The sequence below is a fragment of the Dendrobates tinctorius genome, unplaced genomic scaffold, assembly GCF_039654945.1.
Source record: "Dendrobates tinctorius isolate UK_male_01 unplaced genomic scaffold, ASM3965494v1 ptg000015l, whole genome shotgun sequence".
Taxonomy (NCBI): Eukaryota; Metazoa; Chordata; class Amphibia; order Anura; family Dendrobatidae; genus Dendrobates; species Dendrobates tinctorius.
This window is the reverse complement of record NW_027361683.1, coordinates 23,507,501-23,527,320: the sequence shown is the minus strand read 5'-3', so window position 1 is coordinate 23,527,320 and position 19,820 is coordinate 23,507,501. Positions and strand designations below refer to the sequence as shown.

The window sequence follows — 19,820 nt, the reverse complement described above, 5'->3', positions numbered from 1 at the left end:
TAAAAACCAATGCCTGCAGAATTTTTTGTTCTGCCATGTACTATTTTCAAGGCTGCAGAATTATTATTCTGCCATTTAGTAAACAAAAGCCTGCAGAATTATTGTTATGCCATGTACTAACTTTTTTTATTTTGTTTTAAAAAACCATATACATATTTTTTTTTTTTTTGTTCTTTCTTGGTATGGCAGGTTCCTGGCTACTGGAGAGATCCTCTCTTCACTCCACTTCCAGTACCGGATTGGAATATCCACCTTGTCATTGCTGCGTACACCTGCTGGGCTTTGTGGGACGTTCTCCGTCCAGAATTTATCCCCCTGCCCACCGCGTAAAAGTGGATAGATATTGCTGACAAATTCTGGACAGTCTGCAATTTCCCCAACTGTTTGGGAGCGGTGGATGGGAAAGACATCTGGATAATCAAACCCAAAAGAAGTGGATTGGAGTACTATAACTACAAAAAGTACTTTTCTACAGTACTTATGGCCATTGCGGATGCAGACTGTTAGTTGCAGTGGACATTGGGTCATTTGGCCGTGGGAATGACTCCCAGGCTTTTAAGGACTCTGACATGGGCCGTAGGTTGTATGGCAACCATTTTAATTTCCCCATGCCACTGAGTCTTCCCCCCCCCCCCCACACCGAAGGTCCGCCATAGCCATTTGTAATAGTTGGGGATGAGGCCTTTCAAATGTGCCAAAACCTGCTGAAACCCTACTCCAACCGGGACTTGGACCACAACAAAAAAAATCTTTAAATACAGACTGACCAGGGCATGAAGAATTGTAGAGTGTGCCTTTGGTATTCTTGTCTTCAGATGGCGCATTCTCGGCACAGCCATTAATCTAAAGCTGGAAACAGTGGATGAGGTGGTGAAGGTGTGTGTGTGGTTCTTAATTTTGTGATGGTTAAAGAGTACCCTAACTTTGAACTCGATGATGCAGCTCCAAACCAATTGCCTGAATTCACTCAGCACCCTCTCTGGTCATCCGTTGAAGTTGGCCAAATGAGGGACCAATTTGCGGCCTACTTTGTCTGATGTAGGGCGTGTGGAATGGCAAGATCAAATGGTGTAATGTTTTCTTGTGTGTATGTTAATAAAAAAAACCTGTTTTGATACCTGTACCCAAGTGCACTCTGTTTTTATACACTCCAGTACAATCACCTGCCCAGGTGTACCAGTGAATTCATGATGCTGTATTTTGTGCATCATGAATTTTTAGTAGGACTCCTGGCCAGGTGACTACATAAACACAAGTTGTATAACCTTATCTCAACAGGTTTTGTTCTATGTGCAGCGACGGTGGAGATAATACATATTTGTATCACATGGCCTGATGTTACAAATAGTGATTTTGGGATGAAATGGCATCCTTCACTCTTTAAGGCTGGCTTCACACTTTACGCAAAAAAAACACATGCGTTTTTTCCCCTATACTTTAACATGGGTGCGCATACATATGCGCACGTATGCGTTTGTATGCACATTCGTCTTTTTGTAGTGTGCGCTCGGGTGCACAAAATGCATCCTGTTGCATTTTTCTTGTGCGTCCGACTTGCCCCCCCCCAAAACGCATGCGCACGCAATGCTTTTTTTTTTTTTTTTACAGCAAAACACCCATTAAAGTCTATGGGTGCGCATGTATGCGCACAAACGCATGATGCGTCTTTTTCATGCATTTGTGTGCGCAAAAAACGCGCAGCAAAAAAACTTAAGTGTGAAAGTAGCCTAAGACACCTGACCATGTGAGAATAAATATTAATATAGGATCTCCACTGTGGCTTCAGTATGAATGCAGACTGGAGAGAAAGTTTAGAAAACTTCACCATGACACCAGGCATGGGGATTGTAGAAGTTAGCACACCTTCACAGGTGAATACATGAGTTAAACTGCAGCATCGCTCCAGTCTGCGTGCAATAGATAATGCAGACTGAAGTGACGCTGCAGGTTAACTAATGTGTATTCACCTGCCCAGGTGTGATAGTAATGATACGAGGCCAGGGTATTGTACATATGACATGTATTTTCTCAATCTCCTCAGATTGTACACTGAATAGAGGATGTGATTAATTACAAGGTATATCTAGAATCCCCTGGCCTTGTGTCACAAAGTCAAATGATGGCCAAGACGCAGCATCCTCAATTAACTCTTTATGATACCTGGCAAGGTAACAATAGTTATGCCTTGCACTTAACACCATCCTCTTCAGTCTGTGCAATATTTGCATACTGTAGAGACTGGGGGTGAAAATACAAGTCATTTGTGTTTCTGAATACACATCTCCAGGAATGACACAAGAAACATGTGTCAATAATGGAGCTATGTGGTGGCAAAGCAAAATGTACAGCGCAGTGTGTAGGCGGCGAAAAAACAATTATGGGGAAGGTGTGTGGGTGTGGTTTTTTTTTTTTTTTTTTTTTGTCCTCCCTGGACCTCTTGGAGCTGGCTGTCCGCATTACACTTTCTGACCTCCTGGAGCTGGGTGAACTCTGCTGCGTGTGATGCAATGTAGAATGTAGTTCCCGGTGCTGGTCCAGGCTGGAGGAGTGGTGGTGCCAGTGCTGGTCCAGGTTGGAGGAGTGGTGGCGATGATGGTATGCAGCAGAAGTCGGTAGTGAGGTGAAATGAGTCTGTTGTGGCAATGCCACCACTGACTGCTGCCTGTACTGACTCTGCTGCATAGCCTGCAAGAAAGCAGTGTTGAAGGCCTGCAGCAGTCACCTGTTGATCAGGACTAAGGTGTTTTGCCATGGCCCATTCAATTTTGCTGAAAAAATGGTGCGCTGGTCTGCTTTAAGCCGGTCAAGGCGACTGTCGGCAGACTGGAAGCGGTTGTCCATATTGTTAAAACCGCTTTCCAGTCTGTCTGACAGCGCCTTGAGACCTTGCTGAAAGACCGAGCTCAAGTGAAGGATTTCTGGCATGACATTCCTGTCCGAGGCCCTCTGCCACTGGTGGGAAGTGCCCGCAAAACCAGTGGCAGAGACCTGGGACAGGGGAAGACCTGACATACCAGCTGTCTGTGTTGCCGACCTGCAAGCTGCTTCCTGGCTGTCGGATGGCTGGGACGGGTCCGAGGTCGTTCGATGAAGGACCGCCCCAGGGACAAGTTGCAGGGTGCTGCTCCAGGTGCTGTGAAAATAGAATAAAAATTACGATCATCTACAAGCGCCAACTCCTTTGGAAAAGCAGAGTAATCAATACAAAAAATTTCTTGCGCTCGGTATCTGTATTTGGTTCTTGTCCTTGCCCCAGCACCACTGCGAACCTGGCTCTCATTACGAACATCCCTGTTGAAGTGGTCCTTCTTCGAGCGCCAACAGGTTCTGACTTTGTTCACTGTGGGGGGGGGGGGGGGGGGGGGAAGAAATTAGACTGTGCACTGTTGGCCAAATCACTATCATCACACACAGCTGTGATCACAGCAAAGGTGACTGCGGCAGTACAATAGACCATGCACTCACTGTTGGCCATGATGACACAATTGTGTAGCATGCTAGAATATATCTAGCATGACACATCTGTGTGAACACGGCCAAGAGTCACTGTGGCATCAGAGCATTGAAATACTTAACGAAAATCCTTGCAGAACCTGGTACAGGTGTTGTCCCAGCCATCCATCAGCACTGCAGCCACCTCATTCCAGTGCTGCTGGGTCACCACCAAGTCTGCATGCTGCAGATCACGGCTGTCCCACAACAGGACACTCCTGGAGCAGGTTAATCAGGGCGTCATTGTCCAGAACGATGTCTTCATCCCGTTGTGGAACCTAGAAAAAAAAATTAGAATCTTGGAAATATTTGTAAATGGAAAAAGAGACAGAAAAGATTGAAGATGAAAAATGGGACAGAAAAAAAGGCAGGGGGGGGGGGGGGGAAATAAACAAAAAAAAAAATGGACATTCACAGACTGTGCTTGGCTGCTCCTGCACTTCAGCCTCTGAAACCGTGTCCGATGTCTGAAAAAGAACACAAATTAATTTGCCACATGTGTACATGCAGCAGCGATTACTTAGCCAAAATGTAGGGCAGGAAGATGCTCTGCTTGGGCCAGTTACCACGGGATGGCCGATATTCATCCCCAGAAGACATGCTGCAATAAAAAAAGGCATTAGTACATAATACATTTAAAAGGACAGGCAGACATTAGATTTTAGAATACTCACATTCTTGATGTTACAGCTTTGCTCCAAATGCAGAAAGGGCTCTGGTCTCTTGCAGGCTGTCTGTAGAGTATTGCTCTGCCAGTGCAAACACCATCTCTTAGCTATACTACACCCCAAACAAAGTTTCTTTGTGTAGGGGGTGGGTTAATCCAGTGTCTAGACATGTTTACTCAAAAGCGTGTGCATGCATGCGACCCCCATATACTGTAATGTGTTATTTTGGCACATTCCGTGCGCACACGATTGCATTTTTTTTTTTTTTGGTTGGGCAGAACAAAAAATGCAACATGTAGCGTCTAGCATATCTAGACGCACACCTGGAAAAGCGCATGTGCACGAAAATGCTGATTAACGCGTGCAAGCGCTTAACCATGCACCCGTCATGTTAAACTTTGGGGGCATGCGCACGATGCGCTGCATGCAAAAACGCTAATGTGAAACAAGCCTAAGGCACACAGTAGAGACTGAGAAATGGTACCCTATTGAAAAAATGATTTGTTACAGCTTTGAGTGCATTTCTATGAACAGCTGCTTCACTTAAATTTAAGGTGCACAAGTACTTCTCAGTTTATAATCTCCATTTGGATCTAGTCTCCTTAGGGATTAAGAAAAATGATGACCCTACCACTAAAACACTTTGTTTTCTTTACACAGTATGCTAAAATCAGTGGAGAACTGACACATGCATCGTCACTGGGCTACAATGGGGCCATTCTTCTAGCCCTTGCCGTGCACTTTGCTCTTCAGGGGAATCTGAGCCGAGAATCTTTCTTGGAACATCTTCTGAGCACCATGCAAGAAGTTGAAGCAGATGAGAAGTCTCGGAGTGATGCTATGGCGTAAGTTAATGTTTGTATTCTTTATGGGTTCTGCTGTTGTAAAGTTGCATTAATCTTAGTATGTTTATTGTTTACTAGGCATAACTGCATATTTTTTTTAAGCTTACTTGTAGCAAGGGGTTCAGCACTGTAAGGAGTCAGACTCCTGAGCAGGTCCCTAACAAGGGGCAACTACACGTTTACAACTGCAGATGTGCATCTATGCACAAATCGCACAACTAAGCAAAATGAATAAACATCTCTTTATTACTATATAAAATGTAAGACAAGTGCTCTAAAAAAAAACAAAAAAAAAAACATAAGAACAAACAGAGGTGGAGAAACGTGATGTCACATCATAGTTAAAGTTGACTCGTCTGTATTAATTGTAGGAAGTACATTGGGAATCAAGTAAAAGCCATCATGGTGCTGTAGCAGCAATTTTACATAAAGGGTAAATGTAATGTACATCATTATGAGGTTTACCTTGCAGTATTTACCATTAAACTGCATGTGTATTTATACAGTGCTTAACATAAATGAGTACACCCCAAAAGATTTGTCAGAAAACCTTTTTTTACTTTCCTTCAAAATCAACATTTTCTATGGGATACTGTGATACAAAACAAGATTTGTTATTTTGCACACCCAAAAAGGTAATTTTTCTTGCCAAACTCGGTCCAGACCATGCTGAAAAAAGAGTATACCCCAATTAAAGTCTTGGGAGCAAAGCTTAAGTTTAGACTAGAATATTCTAATTAACAAGAATTCAACCACAGGTAAGTATGTTCATTAACCAAGTGTCCAGCAAATAATTGACTATAAAATAAGTGTGGTAGCATGTGGAAGAGAAATGTCACAAGATCTGAGAAGGAAAATAATTTCTTTGCACAAAGGTGAATGCTACAATAGGATTAGTGAAGCTTCACTTATCTGTCAGAACATTGTAACAAAAAAGTGGTTATTATATCAGAATTGGAAACGTAAGCTCAAAAATTCAATTTGGAGTATGAGGGGGGCATTACTAATTATTTATAAGTAAAATGCAACCTTTATTGAATCAAAAAATAAAACAAACACACAGAAATCCACAAACAACTGTCACCTATATAAGCCCTAAATCGGGGCCCTGATAACCGCTACCTACCAGCGGAGGTTGGCTTCCCCCCCCCCCCCCCCCCCCCCCGCTCCACGATGGCTGACCCTGGTACTCCTAGATAACCTGGACTGGTGCAACACACAATCACCATTTAACCAGGAAAGGAGTGTAAAGGTGTTTGCTGGTAAGGGTAGGTTTAGGTAACAATAGAAAAGGTGCAAAAAAAAAGTGCTGTAAACACAAGACATAAAGTGACAAGTGCAAACGAGTTCCTGACTATATTGTTCCCTGTGACTGAACACCTTCCTGTCAGCGGAGGTTGGCACCCTACTTGTCAGCGGAATGGTGCCCCCCGCTCCACGACTGCTATCCCTGAAGTGCCTGATATAACTGATAAACTAAACAAGGATAGCAAAAGCTAGATAGCCAGAAGGTGCATTTAACCCATAAGGCCAATATTGGCCCACAAGAGAGAAAGATACTAATGATAAATAATTAAATCATGTTGATAACAATAAAAGGGTACTCAAAGTTGGTGGTTGATGGAGTGAAACCTCAACGCGTTTCTCCTTTTAGGATCATCAGGAGGCAGATAATCAGCATGTCATCCGCTCAATGCCGATTTTTATTTCCCATTGACTTGCATTGGGGTCGGGTTTCGGACGGAACTCAGACTTTTTTTTTTTTTTTTTGCCCTAGTCCGACAAGTTTCATGAAACAAATTTTGTTTCATTCGGGTTTCACGAAACCCGATCCGACCAAAGTCGCTCAACTCTACTCAGTGGTCATACAAAATCACTAGATGCAGTTCTTTATGTAGGGTGTATTCATTTTTGCATCAGCTAAGTAAACTGAAGATTTTGCAATGGAAGCTGTTATATATAATTTTTATATGTTATGGGTTAAATGTTTTTATGAAACTGTCAGTTTCTTGGTAACTGTGTTCAGTGAGATATTGATTAAAATCAAGCAATTGGGAGCTGTGTGATCAGTCTGCAGCCCTTCCGGACATGTGACTTGGACAGGCTGTAGTATGAATTTCATCACCAATGCCATTTTATCGAATTCTCAGAACTGCTGTTTATATCTTATTTAATTTTTCTAATGCTTGAGTCCGTGTAGCGCATGCATACATACATACATACATACATACATACATACATACATACATACATACATACATACATACATACATACATACATACATACATACATACATACATACATACATACATACAGCTCTGGCAAAAATTAAAGCCACCACATCAAATCCCTGTCATGGCCAGGCCAATCTCCAGACCTGAACCCCATTGAAAACCTCTGGAATGTAATCATGAGGATGATGGATAGTCACAAGCCATCAAACAAATAACTACTTACATTTGTGTACCAGGAGTGGTATAAGGTCACTCAAAAGCAGTGTGAAAGACTGGTGGAAAGCATGCCAAGACGCATGAAAGCTGCGATTAAAAATCATAATTATTCCACAAAATATTGATTTCTGAACTCTTCCTGAGGTAAAACATTAGTATTGTTTCTGAATGATTGTGAACTTGTTTTCTTAGCATTATTTGAGGTCTGAAAGTTGTGTGGGGTTTTTTTTGTTTTTTTTTTTGTTTTTTTTTTTTTTCAGGAAAGAAATTACAAAATTTAGTGCTTGGAAATTCAAAGATGTCAGTTTATAGAATTAACCCCTTCCTTACCAATGACTGAATAGTACGTCATCGGTAAGGATCCCTTGCTTTGAGGTGGGCTCTGGTGGTGAGCCCACCTCAAAGCCACGACATTTCAGCTGCAATAGGCGTGAGCGGAATCGCCATCCGCCCACGCCTATTAACTGACAGCGGGCATTTAAATAGCACTTCCGGCCGCCGGGCCGGAAATGAGCTCATCGCCCCCCATCGCCACGTGATCGGGGTCGGCGACGCATTGTCTGGACAACCACAGGTCTCGGAGACCTCTATGGTTGTTCCAGGCAGATGGCTTTGAGCGGCTGCCTGGTCGGCGCTCAAAGCACAGCAGTAAATCTGCTACATATTAGCGATCTACTCATTGCCCATATGTAGCAAAATGTGACACATGTGTAAATATGAAGGATATGAGAATATCATGAATTAGAATTCTAACCTAATATGAACAAGCAGATTGTTCATATGGACATATAATCAAAATCAATTGTTAGACTACATAATATAAGGGGGGGGGGGGAAGGAAAACCAACAAAGAAACAATTGACACAAAAAATAATAGAAAAATTACAAAGCTCTATTAAAGTATGGAGACAGATAAAAATGGTCACAAATTGCATGGGCCTTAAAGTCGCATAAGACGCAGACAGGGTACACATTGAAGGCAGATACAGGCAAAAAATAGCCTAGAAAGATACATGCAAAAACCTCATTAAAAAGGAGAGTATAATTGGCCATAGAGATGAATAAGATGTGTAAATCACACTCATGAGGACAAAAAATGAATTGTGCAACTGGTAGATTTACCTGAAGTGAAAATAGTCTGACAACAGAGGACCTGTCCGCCACCCCCCTACGTATGTTTCGGATGAATGCTCCTTCATCAGGGGGTGTTTGTTCTATTTTTTCGTTGGTCATTGTTTGTTGGTTCCCCCCCCCCCCCCCCCTTATATCATCGCCCATATGTAGTAGAGCCAATCGGGTTGTGCATGCGTCTAGCCTCCTATGGTGGCTATTGAAGCATTCCAAAAGTAAAAAAAAAAACAAGTTCAAATCACCCCCCTCGCCCCAATCACAATAAAACAATAACAAAAAACCCACATACACATTAGGTATTGCTGCGTTCAGAATCACCCGATGTATCAATAAAAAAAAAAAGCATTAACCCGATCGCTAAACGGCGTAGCGAGGAAAAAATTCAAAACGCCAGAATTGGTTTTTTTTGTTTTTTTTTTTTGGTCGCCATGACATTGCATTAAAATGAAATAACGGGCGATCAAAAAACATATTTGCAGAGGGGGCTTGGCCTGCTTGCTAATGGCACCGGTCACTTAGCTGCTGAGCTCCAGCCACTTCGACTCCCATTCGGCTCATTGCGGCCCGCCAGCGGCACCAATCTCTCTGCACACGGGGGGGGGGGGGCCGAGTGCTGCGGAGGTATCCAGGATCGTAGCATGCCAAGGGGAAAATCCCAGAAGAAGCCGTCCCCGGCAAAAGTTACAGACTTCTTCTCCAGCACGGGGCGAGGGAAAATGGCGGCAGCATCCTCCTCCACAGCTTCCTCACGCTCATCCAGGAGGGGATCCACAGCAGGCCCAGACTTGGACACAGACGCTGCAGATATACCGCTTACCAAAGGTACAATGCAGAAACTGCTCAGTGCCCTCCGCTCATCACTGCAGCAGGATTGGAAAGATATGGTGGCTGAGGGGAGATATCACTGCCATAGGCAGCCGTACAGCACATATTGAATCTAAAATGGGGGAGCTGACAAAGTCACACAATAGCCTCATTGATGCCAATGCAGCACTGGAGGAACAAGTGCAAAAGCTCCATACCAAGGTCTTGGATTTAGAGAACAGGTCCCGCCGAAATAATATAAGAATCAGAGGAATTCCAGAGGCCATACCAGACAAGGGGCTGCAGAGTTTTCTGGGCTCCTTGCTGCAGGAGCTGCTCCCAGACCTGACCAACTGATTTCCTGGTGGACAGAATACACAGAGTCCCTAAGCCTAAATCCCTCAGTGCTGATGTCCCTCGGGACACTTTAGCTCACACTTTAGCTGCACTTTTACAAGACCAAAGAAGCCCTGCTGCAAGCCCTGAGAAAGAGACCCCCTCTGTCTGAGCAATTCCGGCACCTGTCCATTTTTCCAGATCTGTCTGCAGGAACCCTGGCAAAAAGGAGGGAATTTGCTCCTTATACCAAAGTTCTCAGGGATGAAGCTATATCCTATAGATGGGGTTTCCCTGTAAAGATCCTGCTTTTCCGAGCAGGAAATACCCACGCCTGCCATTCCCCAGAGCAGTTGGCAAAGCTCCTATCCTCATGGAACTTGGCAAATCTCCCGGCCAGATCTCCAAGAGCTACAGGATCATCCCAACAGGATAAAGTGAATGAAGATTGGTCCGTCGTGTGAGTTATGTGATATGTTTGAGTCGCGGCTGAGACTTAGTTGCTACTTTTAAGGTCCGCTGGTTCTGTTCAACCAGGACCCTGAACCCCCATGGCGGTAAATTTCCACCATACCGCAGGCCCCTTTTTTGGGCTTTTTTCTTTGTGGACTGATGCTCCCTACATCAGTAATGTTAGTGATGTCAATATTGTTAGTGTTATCTCTTTCCTGCCTAACCTTCCTTTTCCACCTGCAGCTCTAGGCAAGAGACTTTTTTTTTTTCATGTACAATGGTACTGAACTGTATCTCTATAAATGTTAGGGGTCTGAACTCGCCAGCCAAGAGATCCATGTTTTGGCGGGAAGTGGTTAAATCCAAATGTGATGTAATATGTGGTCAGGAGTCTCATCTCCTCCAAGGGGACTCGCACAGGTTAAATAATGCTAAATTTCCTTTCATACTGCTGGCTTGTGGAAAAAAAAAAAAGGCTGGAGTATTCATTTGTGTAAAAAAATACTGTTGCGTTCACACTACATTCACAACATTTAGACCCTGACGGTAGTTACGCCATTATTAATTGCTCCATAAATGGATCTAAGTATACTATTGCAACCGTTTACGCCCCCAACTCTGGTCAGATCAGCTTTTTGCGGAGGTTTCTTTCCAAGCTTTCATCCGTTAAAGAGGGTAAGCAAATAATCTGCGGGGATTTTAACATGGTAATGTCCAGCACTCTGGATTGCTCCAATACTGCTGTAAAGAGGAAGGAGATGAGCACAATAATTTCAGAAAGGCATCTCCATGATATATGGAGATACCAACATGCAAATGAGAGGGACTACACATTCTTCTCGCCTCGGTTCACCTCTTACAGCAGATTGGACTACTTTTTGGTTGATGGCTCACTTATTATGGATTGCTCAGATTCAAAAATTGGACTTATAGCTTGGTCGGACCACGCCCCCATATACCTGACAGTTCAGGAGCAAAACCGCGCGCCTGTTTTTGCCCGGTGGCGCATGAATGACTCCCTCCTAGCCTGTAGACAAATCTCTGAGGAGTTGCAGGCCGACCTCGCAGAGTTTTTTAACTTTAATGATAACAAGGAGGTCATTCATCAAAATTGCCACTAGGGAGAAGAGGAGGCGTCAGGCAACTTACAAAGCTCTACTGTCCCACATAGTACTTTTGGAAGCCCACAATAAATCTGCCCCTAACTTGTCGACATCTGATGAACTCAGGAAACTAAGAACACAGCTCCGCCAGGTGTTGATGGCAGACTATGTGAAAAACTTAAGATCCCTCAAACAGCGGTACTATGTGATGGGTGACAGGGCGGGTGCCTTACTAGCCAGGAGGGTTAAAAAACGAGAAATGCAAAATAAAATTGAATACCTCGTGACTGGTTTTAATGCCACAATACGCAACCCAACGGAAATAGCCAACGCATTCGCTGACTTTTACCAGTCTCTCTACAACCTTAAAAATGACCCCACTGCCCCAAAGCCTACCCAAATGGCATTTCCTTCTTAAACAATATTAATCTGCCTCGGTTATCTGCAGTACAGCTGGAGCAACTAAATTCCCCTTTTTCTCTGGAAGAGGTTCGCCAGGCGGTGACCACAGCCAAAAGAAATTCAGCTCCAGGCCCAGACGGCCTCACTAACTCCTATTATAGGCAATTCACTGAAACCCTGTCTCCTTTCCTCCTGAGACTTTTCTCCTCTTGGCGAGCCACAGCAGATATTTCACCAAATAATCTAGAGGCCATTATAACTACCCTGCCAAAACCAGGAAAACCCCCTATTTCACCAGGAAACTTCAGGCCAATATCCCTCCTAAACTGCGACTTAAAATTGTACGCCAAAATAATCTCAGCTAGAATACATAAAGTTCTTCCATCACTGATTTCCCCGGATCAAGTGGGGTTTGTGGCGGGGAGGCAGGCGAAAGATGGGACGAGACGTATGCTGGATCTGATTGCGGTGGCTGAGGGGAGGAAAATCCCCAGTGTATTCCTGTCCCTGGACGCAGAGAAGGCGTTCGACAGGGTGCACTGGGGATATCTGAAATCTGTTCTGGCCAAGTTTGGTTTCAAAGGCCCCATACTTAATGCCATAATGGCGCTGTACTCTAACCCTAACGCCAAAGTTCTGGCATCCGGATTTATATCTCAGAGTTTTGAATTAACCAATGGGACACGCCAGGGGTGTCCGCTCTCCCCTATCATCTATGCCCTTGCTATAGAGCCTCTGGCGCAGACTATCCGTGAATGCCCTCGGATCTCGGGGATTCGAGTGGGGAGTATAAATCATGTGGTCAGTCTATATGCAGATGACGTGATTTCATCTTGCACTAATGTAGAGGTGTCCCTACAACACGTAATGGAGATCCTGTCCTCCTTCGCTCAAGTCTCGTGTTACAAGCTTAATATTACCAAGTCCTTAATTTTTCCGCTCTTCTTGCCAGCCTCTACCAGAGCCACTCTTTCTCATCTTTACCCTTTCAAATGGGAAGACGAGGGAATCCCCTACCTGGGTATTATACTGGCCCCGCTACACTCCGTGATCCGGAAAAATCTGCTGACCCTGCACACCTCATTGGATAAAGAACTTACTCGCCTTTCTCTTCTCCCGCTCTCTTGGGTGGTGAGAATGCAGACTTTTAAAATGATCTGTCTCCCAAAAAATTATCTACTTACTTCGGTGCCTGCCCCTAACAATTCCGCAACGGTATCTCACCAAAATTCATTCGCTAATGAGTAAATTTATATGGGCTGGGAAAAAACCTAGAATAGCCCTGAGATGTATGCATGCCCCGTTCAGTGGTGGAGGAATGGGTATTCCTAATATTCTAACATATCACAGAGCTGCTATCCTGGAACCGGCTCGAGATTGGTGGAAGAATGATTCAGACTTGAGATGGTTACAGATTGAGTACACCTGGGCACAGGCCCACTCCCCTAAACAATTCATAGACTCCCTGCTCCTAACCCCTTCGCCCCCCGGCGATCTTCTACCCACCACAGCAGCTCTAAAGAAAGCTTGGTCCTTATGGAGCAAGCCAGTGTCACAGGCTCTAGGTCCCAGCCTTCCCCTTAGATCGCTGGAAGCCTTCATTCCGAATTTGAATCTTGCCGCCTGGACACGTGGAGGTCCAATTACCCTAGCAGATCTCTATAGAGAAGGCGTCCTACTCCCGTACTCAGAAATGTGTTAAATTTAACCTCCCCCGACAGTTTATTCCAGTTTTTTCAAATACGTCACTTCCTTCAGTCCGCTCCTCACCTACCGGTTCCAACAACAGCCGACCACGCCGCAATTAAAAAATTCTTTCAAAATAGCAAAATCAAAGGCCTTTCATACATCCATAACCTGCTAAACTCCCCGGAACCGGACAAACAATTGCCGTATATGCTCAAATGGGAAAAAGATCTAGCCTCTCAGCTTCCGTCGCAAGAATGGTTCGCGGCCTCAAAATGGATCCACAAATTCTCTTCATGTCTCAATCACATAGAGCAATTAAAGGTTCATCTGCGGTGGTTCAACTCCCCTACTAAACTGGCTTCTTTTTCCCCACATATGTCACCTTTGTGCTGGAGGGGATGCAACCACAGGGGCACCTTGTGTCATATGTGGTGGTTTTGCCCTAAGTTATCTAACTTCTGGCAGGAGGTGTTCAATCTAATCCATGAAGTTACTAGTCTCCGTCTTTCCCCAAACCCAACCTTAGCGGTGCTACACATTGGCCTAGATGGGATCCCGGATCTTTTAAAAAATATCATTTCTCACATTCTCATAGCCGGCAGGTACTGTGTGGCATACAAGTGGAGGTCGGTGAGCCCCCCTACAAAAACAGAACTAATTGAGAGGACCAACCTACACTGGCTATACGAAACCAACTTGACCCCCAATCTAGAGAAGAGAACGGTGAGACTTAAACAATGGCATCCGTGGGCCACTTCCCTTTATGCAACGGCCCTCCCCCAGATACAGACACCTACACCATAAATAAATTGATTGTGCCTAAGAATGCCATGCATGTAGAGCTGCTTCCCCTTCCCCCTCTCCCCGCTTCTATGTTCAAGTTGTTGTTGGAAGGGGTATTTAATGTCCCAGATTGATATTCTAATAATGGCTCGAGGTTATGCCACCTCTTGCTACTCATTGCTCCTGTTCTTGATGTTTTTGTATGAGAAGTTTGTATTTTTTCTGAAAACTCAATAAAAACCTTTATGATAAAAAAAAAAAAAAAAAAAAAAAACATATTTGCACAAAGTGGTATCCTTAAAAACGTCAGCCCGGCACGCACAAAATAAGCCCTCACCCGACCCCAGATCACGAAAAATGGAGACGCTACTGGTCTCAAACTGCGAAAAAAAAAAAATATATATATTTTTTTTTTTAAGCTAACTTTGGAATTTTGTTTTCCACCACTTAGATTAAAGAGAACCTAGGCATGTTTGGTGTCTATGAACTCGTAATGACCTGGAGAATCAGAGAATCATAATGGCAGGTTAGATTTGGCATCTAGCAAAAGAGCAAGTGTGGGAATGCACTTCTTTTTTTTTTTTTTTTGCAATTTCACCGCACTTGGAATCTTTTTTTTTATTTCCCCCCCCCCCCCGAGTACACGACATGGTAAAACCAATGGTGTTTTAAAAGTACAACTCGTCCCGCAAAAAATAAGCCCTCACACGGCCATATTGACAGAAAAATAAAGTTCTGGAAAGAAGGGGTGAAAAATCTAAAAAAAAAAAAAAAAAAGCTCCAGGGAGTGAAGGGGGTTAAAGAGCAATCTACATTTTACTCAAGAGATCACTTCCAAATTTTAGGTATATTTAATTTTTGCTACATACATGCATACTTTCTTATTCTACAATGAACTCTATTCTGATCTTAGGTTGGAGCTTGGAGAGTTTCCTTACTGTAGCAGACTGAAGAAGATTAAGGAACTTTTGGATAAAGAAAATGTGTCTCGCAGTAATGTGGTGCAAGAACTTGGTGAGGGTATTTTTTTGTGTTTTTGGGATAGGGGTAGAAGGATATAGTGAGGGATGAGGCGGATGAATGTACTGGTAGTTGGCGCCAAATCATGTGTTACATCATCCTGTCTTGGAACAGTTTGGGCTCATGGACGTGTATTGGTGCAATGTCATTCATGCTTACTGCACAGTGTCAGTTATGATGAATTTATTACGTTTCACAAACAGGAAAAAGTGACACCCACCAGTCAGCAAGCGATTACCTTCCTACAGGAACTTGTTTTGACTGGACAAGGCGCTTAAAAGGAATCTGGCAGCAGGTTTTTGCTATTTAATCTGAGGGCATCATGAGGTGGGGACGGACAACTTGATTTTACTGATGTGGCACTTAGCTGTGTGCTGTTCTAATACAATCAGTGCTTTATCAGCAAAGCTACACTACTGAACAAGCTGTCCATGTCTCCTGGTCAAACCCTTCCTGCAACAGTGATTAGCAGCTTGCTATCACTATTCAATGTGCATAGAAAACTGCCAATCAGTGGTACGTGCGTGGTCAGCTTTCTGAGCTCTGCTACATCTACAGCATAGAAAACTGATTGTATCACAACTGCACCCTGTAAAGTAAGTGATAAATTGCTGGATTCAGGGGCTCTTTCCCTACATTATGCTGCTCTCTGAGCTAGTAAAAACCTGTTGACAGATTCCTTTTAACTGTATTCATGCTTGCAAGTGTTGTCATTTATACTGTATGTACTATAAGGCTGCGTTCACACGTCACGGTGGTTTTTAACTTGCGATTTTTTTTTTTTTTTTTTTTTTTTTTTTTTTTTTTTTTTTTTTTTTTTTTTGCAGCGAAAATACAAAACAGCATCCCATGCAATCCTATGTGATTCCGCAATGCTGTGCTAATGCTGCAGATTTTCCTGCGGCGGAATCGCATCATGGAAAAATCTGCAGCATGCACAATATTTTGTGGCGATTCTGCCCACATAGGAATGCTTTGTTCTGCTTACTTTCCGCATGTGGCTGTGCCCACCATGCGAAAAGTAAGCAGAACATTTGCGGATGGTACCCACAGTCCAGAGGAGAGGAGACTGTCCTCCGGGCTCTAGGTACCATATCCTTGTAAAAAAAATAGAATTAAAATGTAAAAAATTGGGTTATATTCACCTTCCGATGTCCCTCGCAGCGTCCTCAGGCGTCAGCGATACACGCAGCAGCTCCTGTTCCCAGTAATGCATTGCGATGACCTTTGCTGACGTCACATCTCGCAATGCTGTAGCGATCTCACGAGACTGTGACATCATCAAAGGTCATTGCCGCAATGCATCACTGGGAACGGGACCTGCCGGAGCATCGTGGAGGCCTGGGGATGCTGCGTGGGACGTCAGAAGGTGAATATAACCCATTTAACTTTTTTCATTTTTAACATTATATCTTTTTACTACTGATGCTGCATAGGCAGCCTCAATAGTAAAAAGTTGGTCACACTCGTCAAACACTGGTCAGTCGTGAAACAATCTGTCAATCAGTTCTCCAAGCGATGCTACAGATCGCTTGGAAAACACTAGCATTCTGCAAGCTAATTACGCTTGCGAATCGCTAGTTTATCCATGGGATTTGTGGTTTTTTTTTTTTTTTTTTTTTTTTTTGGGAATGGAATTCCCGCGGAGCTTCTTCTGCGGGAGTTCTGCTACGTGTGAATTTAGCCATAATCTGAAATGCTGCAAAAGAGCTAAAAATACTTTTTCTTAGCAATTTTGAGGAGTATTTTTTACCCCTTTGTAAAATATGTAGTGTGATCTCTGCATTTAACAGTCTGGCCTTTTTGAATTTAAACCAAAGGGGCATCTTTTTTTTTTTTTTTTTTTTTTTTTTTGTACATTTTAAATGACAGCGAGATGATTCCTCAAATACTGTTATCTCAGATTGTATAACTGTGGTAATGTAGAAAATATGGTGAAATTGTTCTCTAGTTGGCAGTGAGAGGGAAAAGTGTAGTCTGTGCAGTTGTGCTCTGGATGTCGCTCGGCACTACAAATCTCATACTAGGAGAAATTTTGTTCTAAAAACCCCTTGTCGGGAGAGTGCTTGATTGCAAATGACCAATTATAAAAGCTTATTGTAGACCTGGAGAAACATCTCCATGTATGCAGTATGTTTAATTCTTGATTTCTATGTTCCCAAGGTCATGGTATTGCTGCTTTAGAATCTGTGCCTACTGCGATCTATTCATTCCTGCGCTGCATGGACCCAGTGGAAGATCTTCCCAAAGAGATGAACAGCTTACAAAGGACTGTCATATACTGCATCTCACTAGGTGGAGACACTGATACTATTGCAACCATGGCTGGAGCTATTGCAGGTGCTTACCATGGAGAAGATCAGGTCCCTGAAATCTGGAAAAAGACTTCTGAGGGGTACAAAGATGCAGAGCACTGGGGTAAACAACTGTGGGAATTATACAGCTCTCGACTTCCTTCCTGAATGATTTAAAGAGGCTCTTGGTTCATATATACACTGCACACAAGCTGCAGTGCTGCTATAATAAGTAATATATGCTACATCCCCACTCTCCCCAATGTTGTGCCATGTACTGCTGAAAAAATTGATCGGCTGTAGCTGCCACGTGGGGTATGAGATGTGCCGACTATAGTCGATGGAAGCAGACGACAATGGGAGATGCAGTGCTGGATAAAGTGGGTGATTTAATTATTTTGGCTGCATTTCTGCCTTGGTGCAGCTTTTTTTTTTAATTTTTTGTCACTAAGGGACTTCTGGAAAAGTCTGATGCCTCTGAATACTGGTGAAGATTAAAAGCTCAAAGACTGACAGATTGTGTTTAGTTACTGGTAACTTTAAAACTTATCCTTAACTGTATTACCATGATGTCTTTTGGCTACTGACACAAAAGAAGAGTTTAGAAGTTTTGATCCACAAATGACATGTAACCACCTAATGCATTTTTGTTATAATAAATCACTGCTTAATAACCCAAGGTGTGATTTGCATCAGGGCTGTGGAGTCGGTAAGCCAAACCTGCGACTCCGACTCCTCAATTTCCCTTACACCAACTCCGACTCCCACATATATTGCTTATACTTAAGAGGAAAAATTTATTGTAGTACAATGTGAACATCAGACATTTAATCATTTTTATGATACAACAATCAAGATATTGAGATGGAACATAATATATTTATTGGAATACCACTTTAGAACACAACTGTAAAATTGTAAATATGTAATAGCAATTACATATATAGTGTGTGTATATAATATATACATATATAAAATGTTGGCCAAAATAATGCAAACGCCTAACGTTTTGGCATCATAATCTTCGAACATGTTATAAACATGCAAACCGTGACATATGGTAATGTTTTGTAGTTAATTTACATACACAACACAAATCAACTGTTTGTTTTACAGAATTGTAAGAACATTGATTAACACCTGATGCCAATGGCAGACCTCTCAGATTTTCAAAGAGGCCAAATTGTTGGTACTTGTATGGCTGGCGCTAGTGTAACAAAGTGCCCGAATGCTTGTTGTGTCAAGAGGCACTGTCTCCAAAGTAACGACTGTGTTTGAAAGAGAAGGAAAAACGTCCGCAGCAAAGCACAGGTTGGGCCGAAAGTCGAAGTTGACTGAGAGAGACCGTTGGACTCTAAAGCGAATTGTGAGAGAGGATCGCAAGACCACAGCTCCGAAAATCACTGCTGAGCTCAGTGAACACCTACAGAACCCAGTTTCCATGAAAACTGTTCGTCTGGAGCTGCACAAATCTGGCTTCCATGGAAGAGCTGCAATTTGAAAACCGCTGCTCTCAATGACAAATGTTTGCAAGCGTTTAGAGTGGTGTAGAAACCTCCAGAATTGGTCCCTCGAGCAGTGGAAACATGTGATATATTCTCAGACGAATCATCGTTTACCCTATTTCCGACCGTGTGTACGTTTGGAGACAGCCGAAAGAAGCATTCCATCCAGACTGCCTTCTTCCAACCGTAAAACATGGCAGAGGTTCTGTGATGATCTGGGGTGCTATTTCGTGGAGATCTGCCAGGCCAATGATATCCCTTCGTGGAAGAATTAACAGCCGAGATTATTTAGGCATTTTGGGCGACCAAGTGCATCCTATGGTTCAAGCACTGTTCCCGGAGGGGAACGCCATCTTTCTGGATGATAATGCACCAATTCATACAGCTAGAATCATTAAAGCATGGCACGAGGAACATTCTAATGAAGTTGAGCATCTCATCTGGCCCCCACAATCCTCAGACCTCAACATTATTGAGCATTTATGGTTGATTTTAGAGATTCAAGTTAGACGTCGCTTTCCGCCACCATCGTCGCTCAAAGAACTGGAGGGGATTTTAACTGAAGAATGGGCTAAAATTCCTTTGGAAACAATTCCACACCTTGTATGAATCCATACCTCGGGAGAATTGAGGCTGTAATCGCCGCAAAAGGTGGACGTACACCATATTAAACTAACTTTTGTTGATGTTTCCATTATTTTGTCCAACCCCTGTATATCACTATGTAAGTGGCAAAAAAACAGTTTTCAACAAAAACATGCTAAAAAAACATTTGTGCAGTCTAAGAATTTGTTCTAAGAAATAGAATTGCCTTCATCAGATCCTCCTTCGTAGATGACTTCAA

General features: G+C 43.2%; 1 protein-coding gene across 2 annotated transcripts in view; it reads left to right on the top strand.

Moving 5' to 3' along the window:
• The window catches only part of ADPRS (ADP-ribosylserine hydrolase), a 50,663-nt gene extending 32,518 nt beyond the window's left edge, over window positions 1-18,145 (top strand). For both annotated transcript variants that reach the window (XM_073562874.1, XM_073562877.1), the window contains exons 4-6: window positions 4,821-5,005; window positions 15,071-15,171; window positions 17,341-18,145. In XM_073562874.1, the coding sequence (XP_073418975.1) occupies window positions 4,821-5,005; window positions 15,071-15,171; window positions 17,341-17,639 (585 nt within the window). In that variant the 3' untranslated portion in view covers window positions 17,640-18,145. The remainder of the gene's footprint in view (window positions 1-4,820; window positions 5,006-15,070; window positions 15,172-17,340) is intronic.
• Window positions 18,146-19,820: the final 1,675 nt, after the last annotated feature.